The 23,609-nt window shown below is 38.1% G+C and overlaps 1 protein-coding gene across 1 annotated transcript in view; it reads left to right on the plus strand.

Annotated features, from left to right (window-relative positions):
- Positions 1–495: 495 nt before the first annotated feature.
- The window catches only part of LOC111869498 (PC4 and SFRS1-interacting protein), a 61,592-nt gene continuing 38,478 nt past the window's right edge, over positions 496–23,609 (plus strand). Inside the window, exons 1-7 of the mRNA XM_023861067.2 lie at positions 496–599; positions 3,087–3,183; positions 5,684–5,754; positions 8,060–8,234; positions 8,614–8,799; positions 11,816–12,086; positions 14,029–14,183. Of these exons, the coding sequence (XP_023716835.1) occupies positions 3,112–3,183; positions 5,684–5,754; positions 8,060–8,234; positions 8,614–8,799; positions 11,816–12,086; positions 14,029–14,183 (930 nt within the window). The 5' untranslated portion in view covers positions 496–599; positions 3,087–3,111. The remainder of the gene's footprint in view (positions 600–3,086; positions 3,184–5,683; positions 5,755–8,059; positions 8,235–8,613; positions 8,800–11,815; positions 12,087–14,028; positions 14,184–23,609) is intronic.

The raw sequence follows: 23,609 nt of genomic DNA on the forward strand, positions 1-23,609 counted from the left end.
TAGATTCCAACTCAACTCGTAGGCTGCTGTCTTTAGAACTGATTTCGTAGGCAGTGTAGGTCTCTTATAAACCCTCAGCCGGACAACGGGAAAACGCCTCGCTTCATTGTTGCCTGGTTGCCTGTTTGGCGATATACTAGCAACGCTGTTGGTAGTTGTTTACGGCTACTTAGCAACTGCGGCGTCCCGTGTTACGTCACCGCTGTTTACTCGCTTTGCTTAGTATATACCACATTTCACAGGAACAATATATATAGGATTTGAGGTTCCAGAGCANGTGGCATATAGTATAACGGTAATTAAACTGTCAATTGCCAGTTGAAAAAAATGTTCATGGCTTAAGAATGTGTCTTAATTTCACACAGACATACATATTAATTCAGGCGAAATTTTCCATATGAATTTGAGTTTTTCACTGGGCAGTGTTCTAGAAGATTGTACTCTTCAAGCAGATATTTAATTTGTCGTGTTGGTGATGCTGACTGTTCATGTTTTACTATATTTCTGAAGTTTCAGAACGTTGTCGTGTGGAACTGTGCCCGCCATTTCTAGTAAAAGTTTGTTGTTAGGTTGAATGCGTTGTTGATATATTTGCCGAGGTAAGATATATATTGATTATACAGCCTTGAGCCATTGAATTTTATTTGTAATGGGTTTTGGGCATGAAGAACTATGTTTCTGAGTAAGGAAAGCGAGGGCTTCGTATTAACTTGTGAGTGCTGATTAGCAGATATTGGAGCTTACGGTGGCGCATCGAGCGAGAAGCATGAAGCGTAAGCTTAGTGATGTGAGGTTAAGGCTATTATGTTGTTGTACCGAATAACAGATACACAGTTACAATAGTTTATAAACATCAGCAAATCAGTTCAGCTGACAACGGTTCTCTGGTTATTAGCAAATGCTGGTTTGGGTCACAGACTTTTATAGCGTATTTTGACCAGTTTATGGTGGTTCACAAGTAAATGCTTTGTATCCAACTGATATAGGGAGAACTCTGCCTCATGTAGGACTACTGAACATATGTTCATTCCATCAAATTCTCCACAAATAAGAATATCTAACCAATTCTAAATTGTAATCAGCAGTAAAATTGTAACTATTGTAATTTTAATCTACTTATATATCAAATTGTTAATATTCAGAATTAACTTGACTTGTCATATATCATGTACAATGATCTACAGTGACGAAATAAATCAGTCAATCAATCAATATTAGCTCAGTGGTGAAGGCGCAACTTGTTCGTAATGTATTTGGTTCAGATGTCTGTTAATGCAAGTTAATGTATACAGGATAGTTAAGAATAATATAACTTCCTGTAAGGTAAAGTTCCCGTGCTTAATTAAGCACTATGCCTTCAAGACCATTCTTGAGCCTAATGCTTAATGCTGGTGAACCCCTGGTACCCATTGGATAGGAGGCTGGGTGGGTCCCAGAGCTGGTCTGGACTCTGTGGAGAAGAGCAAAATGTTGCCCCATCTGGAATTCAAACCCCAGCCCATTGCTGTAATGACTGAGCTATACCAGCTCATGTTCTGACTGTAAGATTTTAAACGCTGGTACAACCATAGTGTCTGGGCAAGGATGGTGATTAACTTTGTTAGGACTTCTTATGAGAGTGTTATGAATTCGGAATCTCTAAAAACGAACATTCAGGAGCAATGTTGTTGATACATGCTGGGCTACCTTCGCACATATTAACAGGATGTAGTGTACTCCTAGAGAGAGCCATCTTTCTACTGATTTGAATCTGCCATCCAGTCCATAGATAGTCAGTATAGCAACTGGCTGTGGGCTGGACAACAAAGAGGTCGGAGTTTGAGTCCCAGTAGGGTCAAGAATTTCTCTTCTCCACGTCGTTCAGACTGGTTCCGGGGTCCACCCAACCTCTTGTGCAATGGGTACTGGGGGGCTCTGTTTTCGTGGTTAAAGCGGCAGGGACATGAAGCTGACCACTTAACTCCAGCTAGTGCCAAGGTCAAGAAAATGTGGATCTATACATCCACTCCCCCATATGACTTCATGGCATAGTGCTTAATTAGTTAAGCACAGGGACTTTACCTTTTTTATATACTACCATAGTCAATAAGTTCGTGGACTGGCCGCAAAGCGTTGTTGCAGTGCACTACAGCAGATAGGTTGAGTCACAATATGGTGCCCTGTCAGTTCATCTCGTCACAGCAAGAGGCAGTTGTGTGCAGACAGTGTAAGCAGAACTGCTGCCTCTATTGTGAACTGCAGTTAAATGCAAGTGGTGGAAACTGAAAATGTGGCAGTTTGAACAACGGACAGCCATCAAGCTCTGTCAAAAACTAGGCAGATCCCCAAGTAAAATGTTTGGCATATGAAGAATTGGCTGTTGCTACATGACAAGGCCCCTGCACATTGCTCTGTTCTTGTCTAAGAGGAACTGGCAAGGCAACAGGTCATTGTTTTGCCACACCCTCCATACTCATCTGATCTCGTACCATGCGATTTCTTTCTCTTTCGCTGCTTGAAAGCAAAGCTACATGGTCGTAGATTTCAGTCGTCTGAGGAGGTCATCAGTGCCACAAGAGATGCCATACGGGAATTTCCTGCCAGTATGTTTCAGCAATGTTTTTGGAAGCTATATCAATGTTGGCATACTTGCATAGTGGCCAATGGCAACAACTATTTTGAAGGCCAATGTGGCTCTGTGTAAGTATATGTGAATATCTTGTAATATGATATGATAAAACCACAGGCCACGAACTTAATGACTGTACCTCGTATATTTAACAACCATGGAGATCTGTTGCACTGAACACGCAGCACCCTCTATCCCCTAAAGTTGGCACTAACTTCGCCGACAAGCGGCAGTTGCTCGGTAGGTATAGTTCGCTTGCGGATTACAGGCCATGGAGTTTGTTTTGTTTTTATATATATATTTGTATGTATATTGTTGTACCACTTTACCTGAGCTTCTTGTTCCTCTTATCACTGTCTTGTGTTAAAGTAGCACATGTTTAGTTTTTTATATATTTATAGTGCTCCTGTTATAAAGCTCTCACAGGAATTGAATTGTTGTTTTCTTCTTTCTAATCAGAAATATGCAACTTTTTCAGAGTTATTCAACCTCATTGGAGAAAAATGTCAAAGAAGTTTAGTTTGGGGGATAAAGTCTTTGCCAAAGTGCGTGGATACCCCCCATGGCCTGCAAAGGTAAGTTCATTTATTTGAGGTCTTTGATGTACTCTCACCTAGAGAACCACAATAGCTCAGTTGGCATTGCTACTGGGCTCGATGACTGAGGAGTTGGGATTTGATTCCCAGTAGGGGCAAGAGGTTTTTCTGTTCCCAGTATGTTGAGACTGGCTCTGGGGCCCATCCATGCTTCTATACAGTGGATACCAAGTGCTGTTTCCCCCAAGGGAAGAGCAGCAGAGGCATGGAGCTGACCACTCACCTAAATCTAGTCTTTAGGTTAAGAATGGTGAAGCTATACCTCCACTTCCCCTAATATCTTCACAGCTTGATGCTTATTTAATTAAGCCCAGAGATAACATTGAACTTTTTTTGTTTTTGCTTACCTCTGTTTATACTATATCGAACTGAAGAAGTGGTAATAATAAGAGTAATCACATTTGTGGTGATGATTTGGAATGAATTTAATCACCTCTGTATGTCCTTCCCAGAGTTTATATTAAGAGGGTCAGGGAAACTTCTGAAGTCTCTCCTCAAGGACAAATTAAATTCCTGTATTATCATTCTGGCAAAATTCCAGAAGAGATTTTCCTGCCTCTCCCTTTTGAGGGGAAGTAGTAGGCTTATGGGATCACTGTCCTGTGTTTGTTTCCTTTATGTTAGTTACTGTTTTTCTCATAACTTGGTATCAGCATTATGCTGTTGGAAGTTGCCCTAACCTCATACAGTTTAAAACTCAACACTGACATTTAGTTTACCTGTTTATAGTTAATATACCACTTGATTTTGCTGTTTTAACAAGATTCAGAATACTTTTCTCTAGAGAACTCAAACTTCAGGAAACTTCTGGATGTTCATTGCCACTTCTAATGAACTAACATATCTCATATTCACATAAATTACTCAGTGCTGAAGTGTTAACTTACCTGTGTCCAGGACAGTAATACTGTGCTGCCCAATTCTTTCACAAAATCTGCTGATGTTATTTTTTTTTTTTTTTTTTTTTTTTAANCATCTTCCAATATAAACACTTATGTCCACATCTCCCTTCATGTGAGTCCATATTCTTTGGGGTTATAGTAGTAGTGGTGTGTTAGTAATTGTATGACTCACTGACCCTATTTGTTAGTGATTTGGTCCAGTTCATATATTTTGCTCAGTATCTTACGGGCTCACTTTTGGTTGGCTCTACCATTGTAATGATGTTTTTGAGCCAGTAATTTCAGACATTTTAGCCTTTGCTGAAGGGAATTTATTCAATAGAGTCAACTGATCACAATTTACCCTATTACATATATGAATTTATTTTTAAATGACTGTGCATAGCACATTTATTTCTGAGTGATGGTCCAAATGTATGTGTTGGCCATAGACCGAAAAATTACTTTGCTTCACTGATGTAAGGGCTGAAGACATTTCAAATAATCTTCCATATAACTACACTGAGTTTAGCAATTTAACATAAAGCAAACTATGACAAAGAGATGTCAGGAAGCACCTTTGGCTGGTCACCAAAGGTGACCAAGAATTGTTGGATTGGAAATTAGTTTCCCTCATGGTATTTGGGAGTTGGAGTTTGGATTATTTGGTCTCACTTGTGGCGTAAAGGAAATGGGGAACTGCTTTCAAAAAAGTTAAAAATGCTTTTAAATCAGTTTATTTTTCTGATGTTTTACAAGTGACCAGCATGTGTATGTATATATGAAATACAGTAACAGGAAGAAATAAATCTCAGCTACCTATGTGAGGTGAGAGCCACACTAAGGCCCCCGGAAATTAATGATCCATGTTACTGTCTTCACCAGAATATCTGTGAGGCAGTCACACTTTAAAAAATGTTGTCATCCCCGATAACAGATATTATAAAGTTGTGAAAAAACAAATGCATGCAGTAAGGAGTCCCTGGTTTTACCCATGTCCAAGAAGTTTGAAGCTGTATCATCATGTTAGAAGGTGATGTTTTGCAAGGACATGCAAGGCATTTTCCTGCATTTCCAGAAATGTGAGGATATAGTTAATGTTGAATGGCACTGTGTGTGTGCCTCCACAAAGTGTGGAGGCACAGCGTAGGGTGTTAACTCTTAATATTTTCCTCCACTACATTGCATGACCACATACTGCCCACAAGGGACTCGTGTGGCCTAGTCTGTGATATTTTGATTTTTATCTCCTACAACCCTCTTTTAGCCCAAAATAATTCCATTTGTTTGGTGTGCTTAAATATCATTTTGGTAGCAGGCATATTATGAATATTGTATAATTCAAAGTGGTGGTTCACACTGCAACCGACGGACCTTCTTTACATTGGTTTTCAGGCCATGATAAAGAGATGGGATAGGTGCCATAATCGGACTATGATTATGTAGAAGTATTGTATAGAGAGAAAGTTTCCATTTGCAGAGGCTCTATTATTATGTGTTCTGTTGTGGTTTGTAATCTAATTAGCCTTGCATATCAGATGTTGAAACAATATAATGAATAGTTTGGTTGCATAAGGCAGTATATTTTCTTTTTACAGGTTGTTGGAGTGGCAGATCCAGCTGCAAGTAAAGGGAGGTATCATGTGTCATTCTATGGAACTGGAGAAACGTAAGTTTCCTCTTATTCAGGCTTATAATTCTTGAACTAATTGAATAACTTGCTGCATTTTATATTGTATATGTCCCATTTTATAAATAATTGGCGCAGTTCAGTCGTCTTTAGACCAATGAATCTTTTTTTTTCCCCTTAGTTATTTAGAATCCGGATGATGGATAAAGTCCGAAAACCCAGTCCAACAATCCAGTAATTCTGGGCATTAAACACCATAACCCCCAGAATCTATGTGGAATTTTTAATGTTCACTCAACATCTCCACTTTCTTCACTTGAGCTGCTAGGTATTCTTGAGGTAGGGACCACCTCAGACTCTTTGTGGTAGGGGAAGGGGCTTGTGGTTAGCCACTATTATAGTGTAACTGAATATTATGAACCTGATTGTCGATAAAAGTCACCTTTTTGTAATTGAGCCAGTATGATGTACACTTGTCATTCTTTACTTGATTTAAATATGTTTACATTTTGACTGGAAATGTGGTACAGTCATTGTACAGTAATTACCAGAAAGACAATACTGGATGTGCGCACAATAGTGCTCCTACAGAGAGCTGAGCTGCTTGGAGTTGAACACACATCCAAAATTAAAATAATGGGAATTGCCGATGAGACCTTCAGCAGAGATAGAGGTAGCAAACGATTTTCCCATACATATTACTGCTTTAAAATTAATGCTCGGTAATGGTGTCATATTTAACTGTATGGTGTGAGCATTACACTTTGAACCGTGTGGGGCAGAGTTCTTCTGAAGCTTATAGTACTTGGTTGATAAAAATTAATTTATGGAACTGAAAAGTTGATTACCATGTTCAGGACTCTGTCTTGAGCTAGATGAATTCCGTCCATGTTTTTATGTCCTGTCTTTAGGGCATCCGTTTTAATATTATTATTTCAGCTGCAACATTTCCCTTCAGGTTTTTTGGCCAAAATTTTGTACCCATTTTGTACAAAATATGAAATTTGCTTATTATGCATCCCCCCCATCCTTCAAGAACTCCCTACCTTTAGGTCACATACTCTCTTTAGCACCTTGTTCTTAAACACCTGCAATCTGTATTCTTCCCTTAATGTCACAGACAAGTTCCACATTTATACATAACAACACACACAATCATAATTCTGTATATATTAATCTTTATCCTTTGGGATAGGAAGTAAACAGCCTGAAGATTGTGAAATGCATGGCAGCAAGCATTTTATTTAGTTTTATTGTGTTTTGTTGTATTAATACTTCTGTACATTTTTGTCATTGATCTGCTTGAATTACTGTTTCATCTGTATTAATTTTCCTTCAGTGCTTTTAATGATGTGTATAATGTTGTATACAAATCCCTTAATAACTGAATTGCTGTTCCCCCCCCCCTCCCTCCCAGTTTAGTCCTCTTTAGTAACTTCTTGATTTTCAGGTCTCTTCATAGTTTAGAATTTGAAAGTCTTAATTGTTATTCAGTCCATAATCTTAGTTTTATTTGCCTAAAGTGTGCTCTGTATGATGTGAATTGTTACATAGTATGGTACCAAATGTACAGTTTATCATTAGGTGGTTTGCAGTGCTGATATATGCAGTCTTCTTGCACAGGCAAACCACAGTAACTGATAATTCCACTGTAGTTTACCTTACCTTTTTTTTTTTTATAGAGGAGTCTCAAAGTGATGACTCTTTGTTTGTAAGTATGTCTCACATTGTGAGAATATGTTTCTAGGCACATTTAACCTGCTGTATGGGAACGTTTTCTTGAAGTTCTTCCAAAGAGCATGGATTATTTAGTCACGTTTTCTAGTGTGCCCCACAAATAAAATTACAAGGATTTAAACTGGGTGATTGTGGAGACCACAGTTCTCAACTTTTGACTTGTTCATTGACAGTTTCATGTAATGCATCCATGTGTGCCATTTTGTTTTCTTGCATAAAATGTTTGTATGATTTTTCATCATCATGGATTCTGTTGAAGAAGAATGCCAGAGTCAGTCAGTCTCACATAACATTTGGAATTTATTATTTCATTAAAAGAGTATGAGCCCCCTTATCCTCTGTGAACTAATTACGCTTGGAATCCCAGTTTTTAAATCTTGCACTGGCACATCTGTTACTTTGGTAGTTTGCGTGACCACTTAAAGTGAAGCATGTATTATCAAGAATAAAATGAAAGGTCTGGGCTGAGAAGTCTATTGAATGTTGATTCCTGAAACAACCTACATTATCAAATTCTTACTTCATAATCTGGAGACAATGGGCTATGTATGACTATAGTTTCATAAGGCCGTAAGTTTACCAACTTTGTTCCTTTTAATATTTTCAGTGCTATGTGCAAAGTGGAGGATTTGTTTTCATATACAGAGAATAAAGGGAAATATGGAAAACCATTGAAAAGGAAAGGTTTTAATGAGGCCCTTGCAGAAGTGGAACAGATACTGAGTGGGGCAGTTACTGAGAAACCAACACCTGTACCAGCAGCGGGACCTGTACCGGCATCAGTGAGTATTGTGTTAAAGATGAATGGAAGTAACAGTCAGATGGTAGGTAGCACATTTTACAAACTGTTTGCTTTTTGGTAAATAAAAATTCATTTATGCTGCCATTTTGTTCATATCATGGTCATTATTTGGCAGCCATTTGGACATTGTAAATAACAGTGTCAGTAAAATATTTTACAGATTGCAACAAAGTAGCAGTTCTTATCACAGAATCTCAAAATTTTGTATTACTGTTACAAAATTTTGAGGAAGTTGATCTGTTTTTAACTGGCATCTGGTAGAATTTGTCAACTGGCATGGCAGGTAGGCCTGTTCTAGTCCTGTATTACAGTCTACATTATGTAACCAATTACGTAATTGCACATATTATCTTTAATAGGAAACTTCTGAAGCTAAGGCAACAGGAGGGGTTGAAGATGCAGATAGTGACCATGAATTTGCCCTTGTTATTGATGAAACACCGCAGCGTACAACACCTGCAACCAAACAGAATCGTTCTGCATCAACAGATGAAAAAAAGAAGGTTGCTACAAAACGTAAACGTGAAAGTGAAGGCACTGCTGAGGTTTGTTTAATATATTAACTTTTCTGCTTTCATCTGAAACATTGTCAAGTTAATTTTATTCCGAAGCGTTCATTATTATATGCATTAACTGGATGCATTATTTAACAGTAGAATTTAACTATATAGTTCACACCACTGCCACTGTACTGAGAGCAAGGAAAGAGTGCCCATGGATCAACCAACTCCATTTTTGTCATCAACTTTTACACTTCCCTCTCCTGCTTGCTTTCATATATTGCCCTCCATTCGTCTAGCCATTCTGCATACAGGACTATGCACACATGATAACCCTTTCTAGCGGAAAGCACTTGGGCTGGCTGACACAGCTTATGGGCTGTAGGGGAATACAGCAGTAGGCAGAGGGTGGGAAGCCTCAAGAACCACCATTATCCCTGTTATCCACGGGACTTCATCCTGTGGCTTCAGTATGGTGATATTCACAGTTACATAAATATACCTCTTACACAGACCTAATAAATACTTTGATTTGCCATTAATACTATTAACTATTATTTATAGGAGCCAGGATAGCTCAGTCAGTATAGCGACTGGCTATGGGCTGGATGATGGATGGGTCAGAGTTTTAGTCCCTATAGGATCAAGAATTTTTTCTTCTCCACATCGTCCAGACCGGCTCTGGGGCCCACCCAGCCTCCTATCCAATGGACAATGGGGTCTCTTTCCCCGGGGGTAAAGCAGCCGGTGCTTGAAGCTGACCACTCACCTCCACCTAGTGCCCTGTACATCCGCTCCCCATACACCTTCATGGTGTAGTGTTTAATTAGTTAAGCACAGGGACAACTTTACCATTTTACCTCACCTTGCTATATTGTTTATATTGTCATGTGTAGGGTGGTATGCCTGACGAGAATGATTGGTTCTAGTTTGGACATTGGATTTATTGGCACCTTGGTTACAGCCTCTCTTAAATCACACTCAAATACAGGCAGTACAGCACTTCCTGATTCACACAATCCTGCACGTTCACTAGGATTCCCAGTCTTCACTAGTGATCTCCTGGCAGTGGATCTGAACACAGAAATTATAACAGTCTCAGTGGATCACACACTCCCAATATCACTTTACTACCACACAAAAAAGTCTGCTGATTCACACACAAATTCTTCACATGCTGACCTCCTGTACTCTCCTGCAATACTGGTGTCAGTTTGCTCCTCCAGCTTATGACTCAATTTACTACGTCAAAGTCACGTTGTGACTGATGGTCAGTCAGTCTGTCAGGCAGTCTTGGTGTTGTACCCAATCTGGGGCTCATGTCCAGATGTTTGTTAGTGTTTGACAGTTTAGGTCTTGTTATTGTGGGGTGCCCTCTCTGACGAGAGGTCGGGTCTGTCTTTGTCAGAGTCATGGTCTGCAGTGGTAATTCATTTGTCATAATGTAAAAGATGTTTACATTTTATATGTTAAATGTGTTAAAATGTTTATACAATACATACAGGGCCTCTGTCGGTCCAGGCTCAGTACAGCAGATTTTACACTATTATAGTAGCTTCTGCTACAACGGCATTCTAGTCACTTGAACGGGCGTATGCTTGATCGCCGCCAAGTTTAAGCCTATTATACTTTCGATGTCAGGCTTTGCCTTGTCAAATATTGCAGATGTTTTCGTTATCATGAGTTTGTATGACTTCGCTTGTTGCCTGCATAATTTTGTTGCATAATCATATACGTATGGAATTTTGAAAGCCGTATGTAATTCGTGAACCGGTGTGCGCCTTGGTGCAGAGAAACTTGTTTTGTATGCGCTGCAGTTTCATTAGACGGGTATCTGCCATGAATTCCCAGGCGGGACTAGCATAATTACAGATCTAATGAGAGCTTTGTGCAGGGTAACTTAATTGCTCACTTTTGAGTAGGGAATACAATCTTATAAATGTTCTGAAGTCCTTGGCTTCGATCATTTCTATGTGCAGTCTCCAAGTAACCCTCCTATCAAAGATTACTCCGAGATATTTCACACAATTTACAAATGAAATATATCTTCCATTCAATGTAAGATGAGACATAGGCAAGAGAAGTGCAATGGTTATGGCACGGGCTCCATAGGAAGCCAGTCACATGATAGCCATGATAGCCATCTCGCCAACCCATTGGCACACTGACTGTTGCCTAGCAATGAGCTACAAACATCTGCCCTATTGTTGATCGCCCTTACGCAAGGAGATGTTTATTGCGCCATTGGTTAGCTATACACATTACAATATTATTTAATTTATGTTATAGCCAGTTTTTTCTAAAATGGAATGTAACAGTAATGGCATCCATACAAGACAATTTTGATTTGTTGGTAGCAAACGTATCCATTACATATAGGCATACGAAATGTGATACAATGTGAAACTGTGTTTAAATATTGCAGGAAACATTTTTATGTTTAAAAGTGTCAACATAGTGACAAACACAGTGGACTCCTTATTTGATTTTCCTCTGTGAAAGGTTTTCCCTCATGTAATGTTCAATTTCAGTGATCCCAAGTTAATCTTAGTGTTACATTTCCTCCATTTAAGAATTTCCCCAGAGTAGTATTCATATAAACTGCCCCTCATGAAGACTTCATTGTATTTTAGGTTATGTGAGACCAACACTAAATTCACTGTTCTTGAAAACATAATCCAGTGTTTTAAGCCCAAAATACTTATCCCGTTTTTGGTTCATAGATTTATATTATATATTTATTTATTTATTAATTCATGTGGTGGAGCAAGACTTAATCTCTTGGTACTTGGGTCCTAAATGGCTAGTTGTAGCATCTATGAATGACAGATGGGAGAAATGGAACATTCTGGTGGAATGAGAATTGGCACAGAAAACCGAAGTACTTGGAGAAAGTCTGTGTCAATGCCACTTCATTCACTGCAAGCCTCACATGAACAAACCTAGGCTTAAACCCAGGCCACCGCATTAAGAAGCAAGTGACTAACCAGCCAAGCCATGGTACAATTTTATGTTACATTTGCTTGAATTAATACAGCATTTTCTACTCACTTTTTATCAGCATGAAACCGAATCAAAACGCGCAAAGCGAGGGTCAGTGCAGTTCTCCCGAAAATCAGCTTCTAACACCAGTGAATCATCTGTAAAGTCATCAGAGCCATCTGTAGCTTCAGTTGTGGGGGCGTCTGCAAATTCTAATACTCCAAGTTCTCCTACACAGTCCCCTCCCAAACAAGAACTTGTTAGTAGGTCTGGACGAAAAATCAAGCCTAAGAAGTTTTTGGATGAAGAGACATTTGAAGGAGGACTTGGTGGTGTTCCGGAAACAAATGGTATGTTGTGAGTAGATGCTAGCATTAATTTTGAGACAGCAGTATTTATAATTTTTTGTTTCTGTTATTGTTATCTGCTATTAGGGTTCCTATACAGAAAAATGTACACTGCAGTTTCAGAAACTCTATTTGTTGTTTGTGGTGTTTACATACATTTCCTGTCAAATTTGTTGGTTGTGGTGGTGGTGGGGGTTAATAAGTTTTTTCCTTCTGTCCTATATTCATTTATACCTATATCTATCTCCTTCCATTTTGTGGTATTACTTTTCCATCTCATGTCTATCCTGCCATTGTTCTTTTCATCCTTCCTCAAAACAAGGTCTCGCCTCCATTCTTCTGTATCCGTTTCATACTTTCACTTCCTGTTATCCATATTCATTTCTCATTCCATTTTTTTTTTTGTTCATCCTTGTGTCATTCTTCTGTCTTACCTAAAAATTTCAAAAGATATTTTGGATTTTCCCAGTTTTAAGATAATTTTGGGGGTGAGTGCATTGTGCTGTACAGCTTGCCAGGTGTTCATTTTTTAAGTGCTGATACTGTAATCTGGTCCAGTGATTGAGATTAGCTCTTTCTATGGGCCCCAACTTGCTTTCTCACCTGAAGAGGGAAACAGATCCAGTTTCCAAAAGTCATGTCCTCTGTTACTTAGAATGCTGGACAATGAAAAAGTCCAAAAACCCAGTAATTCTGTGTGTCATCCACCATCATCAGAACCGTTTAGAATCTACTTGTAACCCCACAAGTTTAAGTATGGCAGCCAGACATGCAGAAGCAGGAGATTTAAAACCTATTCTCAGATGATAAAACTGTTACCTTGAGTTCAAATTGGCTTCCACCCCTGTAGTACTGGCAGTTTTAAAACTCCTATTCTTAGATGATAAGGGGGGTGTGGGTGCGTGTGCACGTGCATGCATGTATGTGTGGGGGGGGGGGTGGCTGTGAGCACACAGGGGGAATATAGAATGAGTTAAATCTGCTTTCTCATCCCTCAGAATGCAATACAAAGCTCTGTACCCTACCCACATATTCCCCATTCATGGCTCTGATTGTCCACTTGTATTCTGCTTTGCCCATTTATTTTCCCCCTGCTCCTTTATAATTGGGCATTTTCCAAACTATTCTCATCTGTACTGTGAAGATGGAGGCATTTTGTTTCTCTGAATCATTGGAAACCAAATAGACTACAATCTGTCACAGCCCAGACCACAATAATATGAATCTTCATTGCCATGAAAACATCATATGTAATAGGTTGTTCCTGAATTTATTTTCTCTGAGTTTAATTATGAATTTAATTTTATGTCCAGTTTTCCTTCCCAAGAATTTATACAGGTTCATATTTTGAAATTATTTTATTGCCAATTTTTATAATCACTTGGAACCCCCCCCCGTGCGAACCTGTATCGCCTTTGGCCTGCTACCTGCTCACCCATCTCTACAGACCCTTCCTCTGCCCTCTCTGTTGATTTCCCATGTGGCCCACTCTCCGTCCCTTTATTTATATATAGCTGGGTGTTTTAGACTGGTGGCTCATTCTGCAGATACCTGCTCATGCTGGTTCCTTGCTCACAGATTTTTCTACCCTGAAGATGTAGGCAATACTTTCATCCAAAATGTTGGTTCACACGAGATCTACATGGCGCCACATCCCAGAAGATAGCATTTTTCATTTTTTATATAAATTTTGCTGAAGCATGAATGCAGACTTTGTAGTCCTAGTGTGTTTGCACTCCTGATGTTACATATTTAAATTTCTATTTTGGAAGTTTTGGTATAAGTGATACAGTGACTGTTCTTTGCAGTCAATAGCACCATTAAGAGTAACAAATATTGAAGAGGAGTACATAATTCAAACACTTGTGTAGACTTTTTCAGATTATCAAATGTGTCTTTTGAAGGTAATTTCCATATAACATCACATTTATCATTTGAATATTAGGTAGTCCGAAGACAGTGACAACACCTAAACCTCCAGTAGATGGAGAAGGAAAACAAGTTCCACTTCGTGGTTCAAAGAGGTTGTCAGTTAGAGGCAACATTTCCACCCCTACAGGTGAACATCCCAGTCCAGATGCTGCTGATGAACAGCCTGAGGTCTGTAGATTTTTTGCATGATAAGTGTATATACTTATTAGCGTTGAATGCAGCAAAAATATTGTAAACCTGGTAATAATAAAACAGTCATACTATAATGAAAATATTGTGCTGTACTTCTGATGCATGTTAAGTAGTTTTCTCAAGCACTTTGTAAACTATAATTGTATGTTAGTATATGAAGTTATAGTGTAACCACAATAGAACTGAGAAAAATCATCAGTGCCATACTGTAACATTATGTATATATATATATGGAATTCTGGCAGTTTTATCATAGTGAGTAATTCCTTATTGCCCATGACTTTTTTCCTGTTATTTTTTGCTTCTACCATACTTGCAGTTTTACTTGTTAACTATTTTCTTGGTGGCAGTTTTTAACTACTTTTACTACTCTCTGTAGTCTCCTTTGTCTAGCAGAAGCAAGTCTACATTTGAGAATCTGGGTACTTTACATTTTGCGGGAGATGTGCTTGATCATGAGGCAGGAATGCCAGATATACATGCACAGAGTCATCCTGATATGTGTTTAAAAAACAGTGCCTCACAATGTTACATAACCCCAGTAAAGAAAAATATTTTTCGTAACTGCATTTAGCATTCATTGACAGCATCAGTTTTAAGTCCTCTTCACATTTTGGCTAATGAGAAATTTCTATAACATGACTTAATCTGAATTTCTCTTCAGTGATATAGCTTGATTTTTGTGTATTGTGTTGTTTGCCTAGTGAATGGAAGTTTGAAGTATATCTGTAAGTATGCTGCATGTTAAGGCAAGAAGTGTTCAGCCCTAATTGTGGCAAGAAGTGTAATTGCAGAAAATCAGTACAAAGCTTGAAGTAATGCATCTTTTTCGACTCAGTGGTTCATTAAAGAATGAAATACAAAGATTTCATTGATTGATTTCTTTGACATACAAATGTTGAAGATCGGTTACACAGAAACATGTGCACGGCTCAGAAAATAAGGATTTAGAATCTGCACTCTTAGTGGTTTTTCCAGGAAAGATCAACTGACATACCATTTGATGAAACATAGATCAAGGCAGAAGCCAGCAGCTGAAAGATGGAAAATGTTCGTCATTCTGAAAGCAGACTTTACCATCTCAAAGCAAGACATGGTAGAAGCTGACAGGCAAATCAGCTGCATTTGAAATTGTCCTGTGATGTAATGTACATACATGAGAACTGGCATGACTGTACATTCTTCACATGTTTCAGGCACATGGCAAATGGGCAGGTCTTGTAAGGGACAGGAGGTCATTTTAAGTATGAAACATTTGGTTCAGATAATGCCAGAGGCATAGAGAATGTTGAATTATTCTTTGTTATATACATAGCTATGTGGTAACCACTAAGAAATATTGCTGAACCTGCATTAATTCTGTTAAATATTAGTGGTGTTATTATTATATACCTAGTTAGAAGTTAAAGAGACAATTCAGGAATATGTATTTCAGTCATGAGTACCCACTGGAACAAGCATTTTTATGAATTCTTCATATTGTGGTTACACTGTACTTTGGTACTTAATACGTCATTGCTTGAACTAGTGATTTTGTATGTGGAAGTTCTGGTGGTATTAGTAGTACTTCAGTTCATCTCTTTCCTATATAGTGACTGCAGGTGCAAGGCCAGTTACGGGTAATATTGGTGCAGAGAAGAAACGGGTTAATACGTTAATATAAAACAAACAGAAATATTGTCCATTGATAAGACATAACCTTAAAGTGCTAGGATACTACAAGGTGGTTCGAATATGACTGGGACTGATTTGTGTGTAAACAAGCCGCACTGCACAGTAGCTGTGTGACCTTGAGAGAGAGAGAGAGAAGCCACAACCTCCACCCTCCCTCCTGTTCGGGTTAGAATCTGTTCAGTCCTTTCTGGGAGTTGCTAGAGTGATGAGTGAACAGAAGGTCTCACAGAGCGTGGAACAACACATTGTGATCAAATTCCTCGGAGCAAACTTCCTGTCCACTGAAATTCACCACAGACTCCAACAACAGTATGGGGAAGAGTGTCTCTCATGGGCCCATGTGTTTGAGTGGTGTAAGTGCTTCAGAGAGGGCAGAGAGCACATGGAGAATGAACCGTATGATCGTCGGCTGTAAACATCCATCACCGAGCCAAACATTGATTGTGCAAACGCACTTATTCATGAGAATAGGCACATCACTATCAAGGAACTTGGAGCAAGCTGTCCATCAGTGTTGGTAGTGTAGAAGACATCGTGAATTACCACCTGCACTATCGCAAGGTGAATGCACGGTGCGTACCACACACTTTGACAGATGTGAACAAAATGGTGCACATGCAAGCTGCCAGTCGTCTCCTACAGCAGTTTGAAGATGGTGATGCATTTTTGAAGTCTATAGTGACCACCGATGAAACGTGGGTGCACTACTTCATTCCCGAGTCCCAGAAGTCATCAAACGAGTGGCAGCATACCAGTTCTCCCAAACCCAAGAGAACGCGGAGGAGCCGTTCGGCAGGAAAAGTGATGGCAACGTTCTGGGACTGGCAGGGGGTTATCCATGTAGACTTTCTGACAGATACCAGAACAGTCAATGCATCTTATTACTCAGACCTCCTGGCAACAGACGTGAAGGAAAAGATCTGATCCAGGCTGAAGACAGGTGGAAAGCGGGTAGCCTTCCTTCAAGACAATGCACTCTCCCATATGGCCAAAACAATGGAAACCCTCCGGGAATTGAAATGGAACCTTCTGGCACATCTGCCCTACAGTCCCGATTTGGCCCCAAGTGATTTTTACCTGTTGGGAAGGCTCAAATCAGACTTGCAAGGCATGCGGTTTGTGGACAACACCGTCATCCAGACTGTTCGGGAGTGGATATGCCGCCAACCACAAGCCTTTTTTGAAAAGGGCATCAGGATGCTTACAGAACGTTGGAAAAAATGTGTTGACTCCAGAGGGGAGTACATTGAAGACTGACATTTGCAGGTAAGTGTTGCGCAATTATGGTTTAAAAAAATCAGTCCCGGTCATATTTGAACCACCTTATACATAGAATAAATTAAAACATGCGCTGAAGGTATGTATATGAAATAAAACAAATTGTGGCCAAAATTCAATAAACCCACTTTCCTGTTTTACACACTTCTGATCATACAAATTCTGTGTTGCTAGTGTTAGATATAAGGGTTATTTTTGTTTAGCATAAAATGCAAGTTAGGTTACTGGTTAGCATGCTGGGTTTATGCGTAAATGTTCATAGGATTGATTCCTACTCAAGCCAGAAATATTTTTCTTGCTTGCAAATGGAAATATGTTGCAGATTATTATCATCATTGTTTTTGATATTAGAAATATTAGTGCATATTTTCTTTCTTTCTTTCTTTCTTTCTTTCTTTTCTTTTCTTTTTTTTTTTTTTTTGGAAGAACTGGTTGATAAAGGGTAGTTTCTGAATATCGTTGACTGTATATAACCTTCACCATGTTTGTAATTATTGACTCATAAACAGTATCTTATCCATAATTTAATATTCTTAGCTCAAATAATCCCTTAACCTTCACTGTTAAACTGAACGATAAGTGAACATTTTGTACTGCCAGCATGTATGTTCTTTTTCTACAAAAGATTGCATGAATTAAAAGTCGTATATTTTTCTCAGATCTACATATATCATCATGTATTAAATGACAGTAGTGTTGATCCCTCCCCACATGTGTATTGATCTGTTATTTTGTTACCAAGTGCAGGAAATTAACAGTATAAAATTGGAATTGTCTTCCATGGCATAACATTGTCTGAAAATTTCATAAAAATGAGACATTTGGTTTCGCCAGCATTATTATATCAGAAGCATACCTTTGTTCCATAAGAAAAAAATATGTGCTAAAAGAAACTGATTGGGAGCACTAAAAATAAACTAAATTGTATAAGAAAATGAAGGTGCTGATTTCTGATGATGCTCAGGATAATCATCATTCATCAAAACAGTAGGAAATGTATTGTATTAGTCTTTCAGTTCTGGTGCAGCATAGGTAATGCAGTTGTAATTTATTTGAGAGAGTTGTCCATGCTGCTAGCAGAAACCTCAGCCAAAGAGTGACAACAGAAAACCTCATTATAAAAAGTTGGAGGGAACACTCCTTTTACCCCTGTCAGGAGGTGAAGATTTTTTCTAGGAGCAGCTCATTTACACTAAAGATTGTGATGTACAGGTTATGACAGCATGTACTTTTATAGGTGGTTACCACCATCTTTGAGGAATGTGCCACCTTCATCTTCAGTATAGATAAAGGTTGTGACAGCAGATTCTTCCAAAATGGTAACCACCTACGAATCTACACAGTGCCATAAACCAGGAGACCAGAATCACAGGTTCCTTTGGAAAGCTGATGACAACCAGTACCTACCACAACCCGGAAGACCAAAATGCTTCTGACATGCTATAGTAAATCTAAACCCTAAGAGTCGGTGACACTTAAAGATTTGGATGTGTAGGTTTTTCTCTACTCACTACATCCTTACATGATAGTTACCTCCTGGGGCTCAAAGGGGGTCTTTGCAGTTCAATCATTTTCTCTTTGAGATGATCATAGTTGCTCAGTAATGATGATAATAACAATGTAGAGTCTGTTTTAAACTAATAATGAAAATTATTATTACTGTTAGCAGCAACAGCTGAAATCTGTGTGTAGCAGGAAAACAGTGGAAACCCAATTCACTGTTGTACTAAGTGAAAAGGTTTCGTGTATTTCAGTTTTGTAAATAACCCCTATTTAGTGTATTAGATTTTCAGTTGTCTAGAACCCATACTTAAGTTAGCATGATTGTGGTCAAAACAGCAGCAATCAGGAGTCTTGTATTCTCTCTAATCATAAATGTTGACGAGCATCATTACATGTTGAACATTTTTGAAACCACTCCATTTTTCTGTTATCATACTACAGCATGTAATGCTATTGATTGAATTCTAAACGTAGAAGAAAAGCAATAAGCTTATATTGCAAACCCTATGCAAGTAATCAGATTCATGACAAATCAAACAGGGTTATAAGGAAACATTTTAAAACTGTTGCCCTTTTAGCCAGGAAACATTAAGATACTGATATGTGTTAGATTGTCAACATGATACATCAGTGACTATACCAGACAGGCTGCCAAAATTTGTAAGAAGTAGGTTAAATCAGCTGGATCATTTGATATGTTTTGAAAAAGTGAAGTTGCTGGAGCACTCAAGAAGGTGAAAGGAGAAGCCATATAGCGACGAAACATGCCTGCAGCAAACATAACGGAAATATCAGGTGTACAAAATATACTTTATTACTCATTCACTTCCCTCTCTAGATATATGGCAGTTTCTTTGTTATGAAATTTATATTAATGTTAATGAACTTAGGGTAAGCAAACCTCTTGGGTGGGAGGGAATGGAGGAACGCAGCAGCCAAAATGCTAATGAAAATATAAGAAAGGAAAGGCTGGGAATTTGGTTTGTCATTGAGTGGTATACAGTGAACATTATGGGGTTGGAAACCTCGGGCAGTGGAAGGAGAGGCAAATGTAGAAGTATGTGAATAAGGATGGTGATAGAAAAAGAAGTTGCAAACATATGAAAGACTTGGGGGGAGGAGGAGGAGGAAGGCATCAGAGTGGTAAGGTCAGGTGGAGAGGTTTCATATCAATCAGGAAATGTGATGTGGAGAATACTGTAATGAAATTTCATTGCAGTTGCACTGTGAGGACTACTTACAGTGTAACTGCAATAAAATCTTGCTACATTATTCTCAGCATCTCATAAATCCGGAACAGAACAATGCATTACGCAAAAAACACTCTGCAAACTTGAAACTGTATCAGATATATAGCATATTGTAGTTTCTGGTTTCATTAAAGGAATTATAAATGAAAAAGTTAGAATTTTGACCTGGTCTCATGGTAGTCTTCTCTGCCATGTTTACCACGTTGTGTTCTCTTAAGTGTTCATAGTTTTCATAAAAGTAGGCATGAAGCAGTTGAAATGAATGGTTGTTGCATTAAAATTTGGTCTGAATATTGTTTTCTTAGAGAAGGGTAAAACAGGAATATTTGGAAAATATGTGCTTCATCTGATTTCACTACTTGCCATTGTAATTGCATTGCATGGAAGTCAGCTAATAGAGGATGAATGAAAGTTTATCCTTGGAAAAAAAGATGATTGAAGTTATACTAGAATTGGAAAGAAAGAAAGCACACCCATGTCATGTGGTAGAAATTATAACACTGAAACGGATTCAGCCTGGGATCTGCATTTCGTTTCCAGTCGGTGCCAAGCAGGAAGGCGAATCCACAACTGACGGACTTTGAACAAGGTCGGATTATTGGCCTGCGTGAAGCTGGGTTGTCTCCAAAGGAAGTAGCAGCACGTGTTGGGCATGATATATCCGTAGTTCAGTGGAGCTGGCATCAGTGGATACAAGAAGATGTTCTCAATCAAAGCCCAGGTTCTGTGACAGCCAGGTTCCCTAGAATCAGAGAGGATAATCAGTTTCACTGAACTGTTTTAATGTTAGAGGACCTAAACTGGAAACATATCCATTGAGGTTGTTACATGTTTTATTACATATTGTGAACTGTCTGCCGTAGGTCTTGGCACAGATGTGCCTGCTGTTATTTTAAACCCTGATACATAATTATTTGGCAGTAATGGTGCCATGAGAGGAGATGAATATCACATCTGTGAAATGTAGTAAAGTGTTGAAATTGACGATATGAAATGAAATGGAGCAGAAAGCTTGTTCAGGTTGGGTAGAACTAGCACTGTCACTGAGGTGTCATCGTAACACAAGATCTCCTGGAGTGTGATCCATTTCACTTATCATGATTTGCAGAAAAATAGGCCTGTCAGAAATCACCTATGGTCATTTTGAATTATGACATGTTATTCAAATCACTAATATCGGAAATCAGTGAAGTTAATTTTAGTATATATGAGGCACTAATGCTTGAGATAATCCTCGTCACAGGGAATTACTGAACACACTATACCTTCAAGATCAGGATTATATATTACAGTGGCATATGAAATTGCAGATTTTTTTATTGTTGAGCTTTTATAGTACAAATTGAACAGCTGTGAAAGAATATTAATACAAAGAAGATGTTTAATGGTAATTTACTGATGTATGTACCTGTGAAAAGGTCTGTGCAAATCATACTAAAGGTGCACAGCATCACATACAAACAGAGTGGGATGTGCTAACATAAACACATTTATTGCACAGCAAGTACCTTGGAAGTATCTGGCTTTGTTTTCTTCATAGATGTATGAACATGTTTTTGTCTCTTGAAGTCTTAAAGATGTACCATATACATTTCTATCATGTAAAGTTATTTCAATGGCAAGCAGTGAAAATGCATGTGAAAAAAAAAGGAAAATTAGGAAGTGTGTACATTGAGAACATATGTTTCGTACGTAACAAGTTCATCATAAGTACAACAGTACTTACCATAATTGTTAAATATTAGGTATATTATATATATGCTTTGACAGTTTTAGACCTCTGTTGCGGATTACAGAATTAATCCACAATCTGTGCTTTCTAGTGAGCTCTGTGTTGAGACTACTTTTCCATTGCATTCTAAGCACTAGGTATACATTGCATGCACATGTTTATTAACATGATTACACTGATTATAATTGCATGTTTATATTTTTGTAAAGCACAGTTTAGATATTCAGAACTATAACAATAAAAGAATTTGAAGGATAATACTATGTTTGTATCTGTCAACCAATAGATTTATTTAGAACAGAAGTATTTATGTGCAGTCCACATACAGAGATTTTCAAAATGAATGAGACACTTAAATTAAATGAATGAGCTATGGAGCTGAAGGAACTACAACAAGAAAACAACCCGATGAATGTTCAGAAACATGGAATATTGTGTTACAGTACAGTTGTGGGGAGTTCTACTGACACAACACATATATAGTAATAATTGATTATATATGTGTTGTGTTGACAGAACTCCCCACATTTTTTCAGAAACACATCAGTTGTTGACAAGTGCTAAGTAATGCAAGATGTATCCAGGTGATATTCATATTTACCTCCATGTAACTGTAGCATTGTGACACCAACCTGAGGAATTGCATGCGAGATTTTTGTGCATAAATTTGCCAGTGACTGGCATAATTGCTTTATAACGATTTCAATTTTCAAAATCTCAGGAGAAAAAGTTTAGTGATGACAAGTGTGGGGACCTCGTTGGCCGGGGAATTAGTGAAACAATTTTAATTATATTTATTTCCAGACCAGTTCGTCTCCATATAATTTCTCTGTTATTCTGGTATTTATATCCCTCTGCAATAAATTTATATTGGGATAAATATATACTGGATTTAGGCCATTCAGCTCCAGCTCTTCCTGGTTCACTTCACACTCATGGTATATTGTATGTAACCATTTGAGAATATTTAAAAATGTGTTTGGAAACAGCACTAACAAATATAATTGAGATTAATTTTGACATTGGGAGGAAAATAGCTTCATGAAATGATTTTTATTGTCTAGTTCCAAGGTTTATAACTGTCTCCTTTAAAATAAAGCTGAAGATTGAGGTATGAAAATTATAATATGGCATGTGTTTTATGTCGGAGAAGTTCATAGAGGTAGGCCTAGGCCCACTGGGGCTGTAGTGCCAAGAAAAAAAAATGTGTTTTATGCTGGTATGAGGAGTGGTACCATATTTTGAGGGAAGAACATGAAAGATGAGTGTTGAAAAACACTGCCCAGGAAAAATTATATGAGCTGTTTTGAATGTACATGTTTAGAAATGTGGTTTATACAGGTCAGTCTTTATAGTTTTGTTAGTGAAGTCAGTCAGCTGTAGTAGACTGCAGAATTATATTTAACATTATTGCTGTGTTCAATGTTTTGATGAATGAAGATTAAATTTATTATTAATGAAAATCATTGAATGACCCAAAAGAAATTAGACAACAGCATTAAGATGGAACTTATGAATGTAGTTCATGATGGTTGAAGGTGTATGAAACTTTTTCAGAATTGTGTCATGTTGCAGGCTTTAAAATGTAGTAGTGTTGAACATGTGGGGTTTACTATTGTGTTGTTAGTTATCCACAGAATATTAACCCTTTTGTGCGGTCATTTAAATTCCGCTGCCGTCTCTCTGGCGGTAATATATTCAGCCGGCCATTTAAATTTTGCTCGAAAATGATTTATTCATCATTGTTCTTAAATTATATGAGATAGGAACATGAAACTTTCACTAAAATGATCTTAAAAGGTGGTTTTATAACCTTACCTTATAATATGAGCACCCTGTATCTCGGCAATGGAAGCAGGTTGTTTAGTATTTGAGCAGTGAATGGTACGCCTTGAAGCATGAAACTTTCACTAAAATGATCTTAAAAGATGGTTTTTATAACCTTACCTTATAATATGAGCGCCC

Source organism: Cryptotermes secundus, unplaced genomic scaffold (assembly GCF_002891405.2).
Source record: "Cryptotermes secundus unplaced genomic scaffold, Csec_1.0 scaffold2396, whole genome shotgun sequence".
Classification (NCBI taxonomy): Eukaryota; Metazoa; Arthropoda; class Insecta; order Blattodea; family Kalotermitidae; genus Cryptotermes; species Cryptotermes secundus.